The sequence below is a fragment of the Lycium barbarum genome, chromosome 3 (assembly GCF_019175385.1).
Source record: "Lycium barbarum isolate Lr01 chromosome 3, ASM1917538v2, whole genome shotgun sequence".
Classification (NCBI taxonomy): domain Eukaryota; kingdom Viridiplantae; phylum Streptophyta; class Magnoliopsida; order Solanales; family Solanaceae; genus Lycium; species Lycium barbarum.
The window spans coordinates 63,583,871-63,597,262 of NC_083339.1; the positions used below are offsets into that span (position 1 = coordinate 63,583,871).

The 13,392-nt window shown below is 36.0% G+C and overlaps 1 protein-coding gene across 1 annotated transcript; it reads left to right on the forward strand.

The window, feature by feature from the left end:
- The first annotated feature begins 8,469 nt into the window (after positions 1–8,469).
- On the forward strand, positions 8,470–13,186 carry LOC132630907 (uncharacterized). The gene is made up of 9 exons (XM_060346489.1): positions 8,470–8,709; positions 8,995–9,132; positions 9,214–9,342; positions 9,425–9,553; positions 9,635–9,763; positions 9,845–9,973; positions 10,056–10,184; positions 10,316–10,549; positions 13,100–13,186. Exons 1-9 carry the CDS (start codon positions 8,470–8,472, stop codon positions 13,184–13,186), a joined length of 1,344 nt encoding a protein of 447 aa, XP_060202472.1.
- Positions 13,187–13,392: the final 206 nt, after the last annotated feature.

Here is a 13,392-nt window from a genome sequence, read left to right on the forward strand (position 1 = left end):
ACTCGATGGTGATTCTATATAATTCGGATAATCAACACCATCCAGTAAAAGTCTTTCCTATAGAAAATAAGTAAATATATTAACTATTAAACACCAAAATATAGATAAATTATTTAATATAAAAATGATGGACCTACCGATAAGATTTAACATGCATGGGTTTGAGGAATGTTCCACATTTGGTGCAACGAGCTCATTTTGTGTAAAACATTTCCCTATATAAGAAAGTAGAGTATTTTAACTACTAAACATCAAATATAATACTATTGATGTTCAAAAAGTAGACCTACCGATGGTAATCAACTGCACCGATACTTCAGGAACGAGCATCATTTTGAACAGTTGAATAGGATAAGTAGGCGTTTGGCCATGACTTTTGAAACCATGGTTTCAAACCAGCGTTGGACATGCGTTTGAAACCATGGTTTCAACTTTTTAAAATATAAAATTTAACCCATAAATTTTATTTTGTAAAAAAAAGACCCATAACACATATATCAATGAAAATGGGAAAAATTACACTGCTATCTGCCACCTATAATTGTCTATTCTACTAGATGTTTTTGAACATTAGGAAAATATGCTTTGATAGCTTAATTATTCCAGCATAGACACTAGACATAATTGAGTTTTCTACTAGACGTTGTTGAAAATGGTGAAAATAAGAAATAATTGCTAACTGTCAAACATAGACACTGGAACTGATTTTATCTTCTACTATGCGTTGTTGAAAAATGAGAAAAATAAGAAAAAAATAATAACACAAATATCAATGGGAAAATGGAAAAAAATTGCACTGCTATCTGCCACACATAATTATCTATTCTACTAGACGTTGTTGAACATTGGGAAAATATGCACTTATAATTTAATTTTTCCATCATAGACACTAGACGTAATTGAGTCTTCTCCTAGATGCTATTGAATTAAATTTAAAATAAACAATAGACCGAATCTTCTACTAGACCTTATTGAAAATAAGGAAAATAGGAAATAACACCAATATTAATGGGAAAATTATGCACGTTAAAATTGATGAATTAATTCTTGAATTAACTTTAAAATTATGCAGATTGATGAATTAACTTTAATATTACTGGGAAAATTATGCACATTAATGAATTAACTTTAAAATTGATGAATTTATTCTTGAAACATATATTGAGGAATTTAAATGAGTACTTGATAAATATATAACGTCATATTTATTAATATAAACACCAATATCAATGAAAATAAATATGATGTTCACATATAGTTATGTTAGCAATTTCTAGTAGTTAAATATGATCATCACAACCAAAGACTTTCACTAGCATATTATTGACATTAATCAATTATTGTCATTGTTTAGATCATTATAATGTTGTTTCACTAATTCCATGATGACAACATATTGTTTAGTCAAAAATATAAGTTTAAATTCAAAATTTAGTTCAATTCTTATTTAGTAAATATTTTTTCGTTGGAAAAACATGTGTTGCACTGGATATTCTACTAATATGTTGTTGGTCAATTATAAATGTTGAAATAAACATGTGTTACATTGGATATTCTACTAATATGTTGTAGGTGAATTATAAACGTTGAAAAAAACATGTGTTACATTGGATATTCTACTAAAATGTTGTAGGTGAATTATAAACTAAATGATGAAAAAACATGTGTTACATTGGATTTTCTACTAAAATGCTGTAGGTGAATTATAAACTCAACGTTCAGAACTAGCATATAACTACAAATGGTAACTTTTTTCAAACCCAACATTTAAATAACGGTAACTTTTTCAACTTTTCTATTATAAATACCCTCATTCCCAGGCTTTCCACAAGAGAGTAAAAAACCCACATTTTATTATAACTCAAGGGAAAATTATCAAAAGGATCGATTCATTAATCACTAAAATGTGATAGAAGTCATCGTCTAATTCGTATGGCACACAAAAGGAAATATGCATGTGTGGTGATGTAGCACCCATTAAGATTTAAAAGACTCCACAAAATCCTGGAAGGGAGTTTTATTGTTGTGCAAAGGGAAAAAATAGTAGTTAATATGCTAATGTCTGTTTTAACTTGATACACTGCTAATTTTTTTTTTTTTTTTGATTTGTGCAGAAAGAAGATGATGGTTGCGGTTATTTTAAATGGGTCGACGGTGATACCCCATTAATGATTGGGGTGGACAAATTTAGTTTAATGTACAGGCTGACCAAAGCTGAATAATTATTGGCAGAAGTCAGAAGCCTCTTCCTGGAGACGGAAGCATCGATGGACTGGTTTAAAGATCAAATGAAGGATACTCAGACTGAGAGGGATCAAATAAAGAAGGAATTGAATGCAGCTGAAATTGAGAGGGATCAGGCAAAAAAAAAAAAAAACTGAAGGCAGCTGAAGCTGGGAAAGAAAAGACGAAGAGAATGCTGTTGTGTTTAGTGTCATTTGTAATTACCAAATGGGTCATTTGTGGCTCCTTTTGACTGCGTTTCCTTTTATAATCAATTGTCAGGTTGTTTTATGTCTAGACCGAATGCATTCGTTAAAAGCTTGGTGGAAATAATGACAACGTTTAACATAGACCAACAACAGTTATAAGTACACTGCAGCAATATAAAAAACAAAAGGGCAACATAAATACATTCCCTGCATCCATAAACTACAAAAAGGCAATATACCAATAGACCAACAACAAAAATACATTTTACTGCAGCCATAGCAAACAAAAGGGCAATAGATCGATATTCACTGCTCAACTTGTGATGAATTTTGCTCAACTTGTGACGAATTATGGTCAACTTGTGACACATTCAAATTACAAGTGGTTCTCCTGTGTCCAGGTTGTTTGCATAGGGAGCATTCATTTCTTCTCTTGGCTGATTTGGTATAACTACGTTCTCCCTCCAAGACACCCTTCTTACGCTTATTACTATTTCGACCCAGTTTTGGAACATATTTTGGTGGGAGAACTTGTGCGCCCTGCATATATGACGGAATCATCCACTTACTTTCATGAGGAATTTAGACAATATCACTTTCATATGCTTTATGGTATGCATCTGTGGAGTAATATGCAGAAGAGTGGTTATAAACAGAGGCTCCAAATGTATCTGGATACCTCTTACTCAGAGCTACTATGGCATGTGGGCATGGGAGCTTGTCTATGTCGAAAACTCTACAAGAACATGATATAGTCGACAAGTTGACAGTTGCATGGTTGTCGTGTCTACATGCGGTGTACTTGTTTTCGTTTACCCCAATGACAACTACCTTTTTGCTCACTTCCATTCTCTTCCTTATCCTTGTTTCAGCACGAGGCATGACACGTTTGTTTAATAAGAGGAGACTCTTTGCTAAGGTACGCCTTTCATTGAATTTGGTAGCAAACCTCGTATTAATGGCATTGAAAATGGCAGTTATGGGAACTCTCTCTCTACTAGAAACATTGAGTTAAATGATTCAACAATGTTTGACGTCAGCACTTCAAATCTATTCCCCGGGAAAAATGCCCTGCTCCATCATCAAACCCAACTTCATCTCTAAGGCAATCAACTACATCCGGTGCAACGCGCTGTATTTCACTAAAGTGATCATAGAACACCTCTGAGGTATATGCTTTTGCTGCTTTGTAAAAGACTTTCTCTAAGGATCCATTATGGAACCTCCCACGCATTCTCTCACAAAGATGCCTTGTGCAAACACCGTGGTGAGCATTGGTGTAAGCATCTCGTATCGCCTTCTTAATTCTTAGGTGCCTATCAGATATTATGCAAAAATCTAAGCTGTTAGGCAAAATGTCAAGCAATTTTTGGAAAATGTAATTCCAAGAGGCATCACACTCCGAGTCACCACACAGCAGGTCACTGGGAAAACATGGTTCTCTATATCTTGTGCCACAACAGTCAATAAAACACCTCGATACGTTCCCTTTAAGTGTGTGCCATCAACTGCTATGACCTTTCGCATGTGCTTAAATCCCCTGATCCATGCTTCAAAATCCAAGAAGTAATATAAGAATCTCCCCTCCTCATCAGACTTTAAGTATGTCTTGCTTCCGGGGTTTGTTCTATGTACGATATAACTATAAGGATTCAATTTTGAATACCCATCAGCCGCTGACCCCCTTACGAATTCCTTAGCAATTATGCCTGCCTGATAGGCCTTCCAATAGCTAATTTCACAGCCAAATCTTTCAGAAACTTCCTTCTGTATTTGTTTGGGAGTGATCCCTGCACCTTCTTCAAATTTACCCATAATGTGCCTCGCTATAACTACACATGATGCCTTTGAATGGTTTGTAGAAATGTGTTGTATGCCGCATGTGTGCTCCCTACAGTACAAGGTTATAATAAACCTAGAACTTCTTACGTATTTATTGACGCGTAGTCTCTACTTGCAAGAATGATCAATACATCTAGCCACATATTTGTCTGATTTGTTCTTCCAAACATAGAAATTGAAGCGTGCCTTCAAAGCAGCTGTCCCAAGTGCTTCCACTAGCGTACGCTTGTCCTTGAAAGTGTCACCACTCTTAAAACCTGTTCCATCGACATAGCTATGGTTGCTGGAAGCAGGATTCTCCAAATCATCTCCATGAACATTATCAGGACAGTCATTTTCCATTAGAGGTTTCCAAGGATCTTCATCGATGTCATTGTCAATTGGAGGTTCGCAAAGGTCTTCATCGATGATTGGCGAGGCTCCCCCTGATGAATTTGCTACAGCTGATGAATTTGGACTTTCAACAATCCTCTACTTCAAACTTACATATAACCTAGGCCTGGAACCATCCTTATCAACATTCATAAGGTATAGACGAACTTGATGGTCATTTGTGATGTAGGTAGGAGGCAGTCCCTTTTTAGAAGCATCAATTACGTAGCTAATGGACACTTCTGTCGACACGATATCTATATTACCAGACAGAATCACGCTCCTCAACAAATCATCATAGGTGTAATGATTATCCAATTGAATAGGTTGGATGTTTTGTGGAGAATTCCATGTCCAGGCGGTTTTAAAACAAACCCAGTTACCATCGAAATCACCAACTCCTATCTTTTTACCCTCCATAATAAACTTAAATTAGTCTATACTACACGCAAATTACCAAAAATTATATATTTTGAAGAACACGAATTAAAGCTTACCAGATCACGAATTAAACCTTACTAGACCAAACTATAACCAAAAAGAGTAATTCCCAAGCCGTAAAACCTAGAAATAACCACCCAAATCGGAATTTGTTTTCAAAAGCTTCAATGGGTTTAACAATGGCAGCTGAGAAAAAAGGAACAAAAGGAGAAAAGGAGAAGGAAAGATTTGCTATACTAGGGTTAAGATCGAAAGAGAGGAGAAGAGCTGGTTTGGGAGCTTCATTTGAAGGAAAAAGCGAGAAAATGGAAGAGACGAATGAGGGTATTTTTTATTTATAATTTTATAATATTTTATTATTTTATTATTTTATTATTTTTATTTTTTAGATCCTTGGACGAAAGTGTATTTTTTTAAAACTTGGGGGCTTATTTTGACGCCCCTATTGCTTGTATCCACTTAATTAGCACTAATCATAAAAGGGATCCTAATACCTAATAATTAAAACTTGGGGTCTAGAACCCAAAAAAAATAACTTGTTTGGGCCCTGTGACCACACTCCCCCAAATAACTAATAATCCTTGCGGTTAAAAAGATATTAGATATCGGTAGAAGTTAGTTAAATCAAATTCTCGCCTACTAACTTTAAGTCTACTATACAAGGCTTAGAGTAGTTTTGAATATTTTAGGTCAGGTGGAAACCTAACACAGTATTTTGGAGGAATATCATGATGCAAATTATTAGGCTCATAAATAATTTCTCCGTCCCAAAACAAAGGAACCCTAACAGTTGGAACATCTTCCATTTTTTACAAATTTAGAAGTTGGATGAATTTTTGTGTTTTCCTTGCGTCCAAAATCCGCTTTATATAAGGTTTGACTGGGTTTAAAGGTACCACAGAACGCAACAAATTATTGCGCCATACAACTTTACGTCAAATCAGGTAAAGATGGACAGTAGAATGTACTGAAGAATAAGTGGAATTATTGACTTGTATAACCCAGGAATTTCCTGCGTTATAGAAGTCAGTATAGCGCAATAATTTACTGCGCTAAAGGACAGTTAAGTCCTTTAACACAGTGAATTACTGCGTTCAAGGTACTTTGATACCAGTTTATTTTTCTTAGGGTATTTTGGTTCATTTCTTCTTTTTTAGGGTCATTTAGGTTTCGGACTCCCAAACTTAACACGACTGCTTTGCTAAAAAATCTCCGTTCAAACTAACTTGTTTCTTCAACTGCAACTAAGGTTTTATTGCACAATTACTAAAGAGTGTGATACATGATAAAGATTTCTTCATAACTAGTAGTAACTAGTTAAAAGTTAAGAACTTGAATTTCAAATATGAAATCCTCTTTAATAGATTGTGTAATCTTTCAAAATTGATATTCACCGCATGAATTCAAATTACTTGAACTAATAATAAATTCAAATAAATACAAAAAGTTCAATGCACAAGGCTTAAGTTTCTTATATAAAAAGGAAGATTTACTTTGAGTCCGCAACTTAAATGACCCAAAAAGTGGACGGAGGTACCAAAATAACGCATAAAAAAAGAAGTTATCAAACTAACATTTGCGCACTAAATTAGTACGCGATAGGACTAAACTGTAAATTTAATAAAAACCCCACCATCTTCCCCCACCCCGATCGGTCCCCCCACCATTTACAAAAAAACAAAAAACGATCAACAATGAAAAAACAATGGTCCCCACATTAAAAAAATCATTTGTGTGTTGTTTTTTAACCCAAAACTCAATATTCTTGGTATATTCAAGGCAAGGAACAAGTTTTAAAGCTTGGATTTCGGAATAAAGTAGCATAGAACTCTATTCAAACAGTCAAAAACAACCTTTAATCTAGGTATTTTACTATGAGTTTTCTATTACATTGTTAAATATATTATTATCCTAAGCATGATTAATGTGGGTTTCGGAAAAAAAATTAATTACGCCCAAAAACAAAAAAGCGCAATAGGGGTTGTCCAGTACGCAATCAGCTCCTTTTTTGTTTTTTGTTTTTTGTTAATTGTTTGATTAGATAATTTTTAATTATTTTTTAATGATATGTTAATATTAATTATTTGTTAATTGTTTGATTAGCTAATTGTTAATTATTTGATAATGATATGTTAATCTTTAATTTTTTGTTAATGATTTGTTTGTTGTTTGATTGTAGGAAAATGTACTAATCTCCTAATAATATCTTTAGTTGTTAATTTATTTATTTGTAAAATTGTTTAATCCATGTTACTTATTAATGTGCTAATTAGTTATCTAATTTTATGTGTTAATCTAATTTTATTTGCTAATTAGCTATCTAATTTTAGGTGCTAATTAGTCATCTAATTTATTTGTTAATGTGCTAATTAGTGGTCTAATTAATTATCAATTGTTAATTAGTTAAACCTTAATATCCTTAATATTATATTTGTTAGTTAATTGTAGTTAATCCTCAGTTTAGGATTGGAAACCCTTAGTTTAAGATTAAAAATATCATTAATATAATATTAGTTAGTTAATTATAGTTAATATAATAATTAATTAACAATTATTAATTCGCAAATTTAGATAGTTAATATAATTTCCCGTTAAAGGATTAGTTAGTTTGTATAATTTTTCGATAAAGGATTACATAATTAATATTACATGTTAATGATTAATTAAAAATTATTAATACAGATACGACACCTCCATGGATACCAACCCTCTTCATCCGGGGCCCTTTGATGCATTAGTACTTTATCGACAGACTAATCATAAGTCCCAACTATTATGGGTTGGGGAGATACATTCTAGTACGTTGTTCCGTCCCCGTAGGATAGAACATGTGTGGGATCTTTTGGGCACAGAGCCCCCACATTGTCGGCATTTTGTAGGGTTGGTAAGCTTATGTGGTGGTTGCGGTGTCTGTTGATACACATGGATATCATTGAGAATCATGCGCCCCACCGCGTCTTACGACAGTTCGGGCATGTACAGAATATACCTGAGCTGGCTGATTGGGAGCACGACCACTATACGCGGGACGAGAGTGCGATCGTCGATGCTGTATTCCTGGCCTTTATGCAGGCGCAGGTCTATCGTTGGGATCATAGGGTGGGGTCACTAGCGGTGGTCGGATATACGACTCCGATCCTCGAGTACATGGAGTGGTACCGGCAGATCACACGTAGCCTGATTGGCAACCCCGCGACACGTCACCCAGAGGACCGAGGATATGCACCACTCGTGGGACAGTATGAGGTGTTGGTAAGTTTACCCCATTTAAACTTAATTAATCGTCTTATATAATACGTTATAAATTTATTCAATCTTTAATATTTACCAACAAATGGAGCTACGGACCGTACAAACGATTTGCTGGGAGAGCATGCGCCATATGGAATCCCTCGAGACAGCAGGATACGTAGCCCAGATGATTCAACTAGCCTATAGTGGTTTGCAACAATCACAAGAGCTCGGACGTATGCATGAGCATGTTCCAAATATCCCGTATCAGGCCCCTGTAACACGTGGTCGTGGTCATGCTCGTGGAGGTGGTGGGGCTAGAGGGGCTAGTGGCCGAGGTGGTGGCAGTGGAGGCCTCCGTCTAGTAGATGAGCCTGACGAGCATGCTACCGTTCCCGCTCCAGCCTAGCAGCATCCGTCGACTTCAGAGCGCCCATCGACTTCTTACCGACCGTCGACACCTCTATATACTCCAGTGGAGCTATCAGAGAACCTAGAGTGGCCATCATTAGAGGCATTCCATGCACAGCCGCCAGTTCGTCATCCACAGGGTGAGCGGCTAGTTCGTGATCTGTAGGGTGGTAGGGAGTTGGAGTTGGACTTTGGCAGCTGGAGCCAAGATGTAAGTGCTTGAAATAATTATTTTAACAAATTAAAATAATTTTCCATTTCTTAGGATCCAGCTCTGGCACCATCTACATCTCCAGCTCTGGGGCTCGCTCAGGAGCCTGCTCGAAAGACCGCTCGGGAGACTGCTGAGGAGCCAGCTCGGGAGCCCTCTCATCATCCATCTCAGGAGCCCGTCGATACAAAGGTTTGATTTTTTATTAAAAGATAATGTATTAATTAAATCTAAATTATAATTAGGTTTTTAATTGTTTATATGTTATTTCAGGTTCATTCTTCTGTGTCTGTGGACCCGTCTCCAGCTCTGGCACCATCTACATCTCCGGCTTTGAGGCCCGCTGAGGAGCCAGCTCGGGAGCCCTCTCATCATCCATCTCAAGAGCCCGTCGACACACAAGTTTGATTTTTTTACAAAAACATAATGTATTAATTAAATCTAAATTATAATTAGGTTTTTAATTGTTTATATGTTATTTCAGGTTCATTCTTCTGTGTCTGTGGACCCGTCTCCAGCTCTGGCACCATCTACATCTCCGGCTTTGAGGCCCGCTGAGGAGCCAGCTCGGGAGCCCTCTCATCATCCATCTCAGGAGCCCGTCGATACAAAGGTTTGATTTTTTATTAAAAGATAATGTATTAATTAAATCTAAATTATAATTAGGTTTTTAATTGTTTATATGTTATTTCAGGTTCATTCTTCTGTGTCTGTGGACCCGTCTCCAGCTCTGGCACCATCTACATCTCCGGCTTTGAGGCCCGCTGAGGAGCCAGCTCGGGAGCCCTCTCATCATCCATCTCAGGAGCCCGTCGATACAAAGGTTTGATTTTTTATTAAAAGATAATGTATTAATTAAATCTAAATTATAATTAGGTTTTTAATTGTTTATATGTTATTTCAGGTTCATTCTTCTGTGTCTGTGGACCCGTCTCCAGCTCTGGCACCATCTACATCTCCGGCTTTGAGGCCCGCTGAGGAGCCAGCTCGGGAGCCCTCTCATCATCCATCTCAAGAGCCCGTCGACACACAAGTTTGATTTTTTTACAAAAACATAATGTATTAATTAAATCTAAATTATAATTAGGTTTTTAATTGTTTATATGTTATTTCAGGTTCATTCTTCTGTGTCTGTGGACCCGTCTCCAGCTCTGGCACCATCTACATCTCCGGCTTTGAGGCCCGCTGAGGAGCCAGCTCGGGAGCCCTCTCATCATCCATCTCAAGAGCCCGTCGACACACAAGTTTGATTTTTTTACAAAAACATAATGTATTAATTAAATCTAAATTATAATTAGGTTTTTAATTGTTTATATGTTATTTCAGGTTTGGTTTAAGAATAAATCTAAACTAAATTGTTTTTATGTTATTTCAGGTTCATTCTTCTACGCCTGTGGACCTGTCTCCAGCTAAGATTGACCCATCTTCTCATGCTGATGAGATTCCGACCACACAAATCCAGCCCCAGAAGAAGCATGTTATACTCAAGGGTGCAAGGAAGGGAAAGAAGGATGATCGTGACATAGAGCATCCTATTATTAAGAGGAAGAAGAGCGATGGAGATGATGGTAAGGGTGGTGGGGGTGGTGGGGATCGCCTTAGGCCTAGGGTTTGTAACGACCCACCCGATCGTTATTTAATACCCCTCGAAACCCGTACCAAATCGAGGCCTAAGGCCTTAAAAGATAAGCCCATGGGGTGTTTAAATGATTAATAGTTGGAAAAATCAATTTCGGAAAGAGTTAAAAATCATGGGCCCGGGAAAGATTCGGTCTGTCGCAGCGGATAGCGCACCACCGCAGCGGTCTCGCTGTAGTTAGCCTGATGTCCGCCGCAGCGGACATCACGGACCAGTGGACGCGTTTTCCCACACTTAGTTTTATATTTCACCCTCCTTTTTTAATAAAAGACCCTTCAAGGTTGCTATTAGGTTTTACATTAAGAAAAAACCTTGACACCAAGAAAAAGAGGTTCCTCTAACATTCTTCACATCTTCTCCACCAATTATCATCTCTCATGGATTTCAGCTACAGGCTAGGAAGATGGATACTTCATGGAAGTTCGAATAGCTGCTCATCATCGAGGTAGGTCACGGTTTACTTAAGTTAGATTTTGATTAGTGAGTTGTATATACGTATAGAATTGACGGGAGAAAGCATGAGTAGGTCTTCGGACATGGAGTTCGGATGGATATACATATAGTTTAAAGAGAGCCGTATAGATATAGTAACTAGGGTAACAACGAGTGTATAAATGGGTACTAAGTTCTACAAATTGTTGATGTCTATGTGTTACTGATTGGGAGAGATCACTTGTCGCTATTAAGGAACGTTACCCCGCAGGTTAGCATAATTATTTTCAGGTATATTTAGTTCTGCAATAAATTGTTGAATTATTTGCAATTTTCGTACGGTTGTTCGTTCTTATCAATAAGAGGGTTATATTGAGTGAGTTGGGGCTAAGGTATAATATTGTTGCGCTCGTCAAAGGCACAGTCGGGTAGCTGGCAATACTGTGGGAATAAGGGAACCGGAGTAACTAGGAGATAAAGAGGTGAGTCTGTACGAGTGTAGTGGTCTATATTGGGGAGTCTTGGGGGCGTACGTTGACTTATCTGTTTATCTTTTTGATTTTATATTGTCTTGTCTTGCGAGAACTACTCTTGCTACATCTTTTTTGGGTGTAGACGTGTTACGGGTTATTACTTGAAGTTTCTCTTAGTGGATTACCGGACATCTTCCTACAGCCTTGCTCATCTCATTCCAGACAGATGTTGTGCCTTGTATTTGGGTTTTATTCTTGTGTAATAGGAGCTCTTATACCTATCTAGACTAGATCCCGAAAACTTTTCAGTTTTCTTGTATTGATAACAGAGTCCTTATGAATATTTATTTTCAGTTGTGATCAATAATTATATTTTTGGTAGTAAAAATGGGTTGAATATTGGGTTGGTTGGTAAGGATTCGCCTACTAGGTAGTAATACGGTAGGTGCCCGCACAGCCTGTAGTTTGGGTCGTGATCGGGTTACTCTAAAGGCTCCCACATGTGGGACCTAAGGAAAAAGGGGATGCAGATTTTGTATATGTAAATAAATTGTACATTTTATGTTAATATTATATTTTTTTGGTATTTTCTTAATGATAATAGTCTTTATTATCATTTATTAATAACTCGTGCGACGTCCTAAATTAATTATCAAAAACTCTTGATATATTCAAAATAAAATAATGCCTTAACTAAATAATAAAACGCTTAGATTAAAACCTTATAAAATAAAACACTTAAACCTAAAGATAACAAGTTTCCAAACAAACAAAACTTACTTCGAGACACTTTACAGCTACTAAAACGACTATCCAAACGTTTATGTATATTTAATGTATTGAGCCTAAATTATTATTCGGAAAAAAAAATATCAAATTTTATATAAAATATTGATATTTCGACGTTTTGAAGCATAATTAATCTTTGATCAAAGTATGAAAAAACGTAAAATTTCATAAGTTTGAAATTACACGTGTGGCCGTTATATTAAGCACCCTTTGGGCAGTAGTTTAGTGCACGATAGAACTTTATTGAAAAGTTACAGTTTAATTCTATTGCACACTAAATTATGCACAAAGAGTAGTTTAGTAACTTGATTTTTTATTGCGTTATTTTGGTATCCAAACCCACTTTTTTGGGTCATTTAAGTTGCAGACTCTATTTACTTTGCTCATTTTGGTTTAGATGTGAAATGTCGTGTAGCTGTAATTATTATTGTAAATATTCTGCAAAATTTAAAAAAAAAAACATTTCTCATATTTTTGACTTCCTTGGAGCCAGTCGTCTCACTCAAGGCATTTTACACAATTATACTGTCCTTGGAAGACACGGCAAACCCTACAAAACTTAAACAAACGATGCTTCATGTCTTAAATAAACATTCAAACACCACCCAGTCCACTAGTTTTGAATTTTTGAAAGATTCGAAAAATTAAAATTTGAGAATATCATTAAATTTTTTTCTTTTGGCAAAAACTTCCACTTCTTGTGAAACATAGAACCATTCACGATCAAATTTTGGTATAAAATGCAAAAATAAATCCTATTAAATCCAGAGGGAAATCTAATTTAATCCACCAAAGATTGCATTTAACTCTAATTTATTGCAAGTAGGGGATTTTTACGAGTGAAGACTTGAGGAAATTTGCAATCCAGCAAATGCAGCCGTCCAAGGCATTTCATAAGGACTGGAGGGATTAATATAATGTAAAGTCTAATTAAATTTTTAAAGTCAACGGATTAACCCTTATAGACATGTTAAAAATTTAAATCTGCAATCAACATCCGTTGATAACGTCTTCATCTAATATTCTTCGAATTGTCAAAGTAGCTTTTGATGTTACGAAATTATTATGTGGAAAAACACAAGCAAAAAGAATGTAATCCAACCATGTGTCCAATAAGAT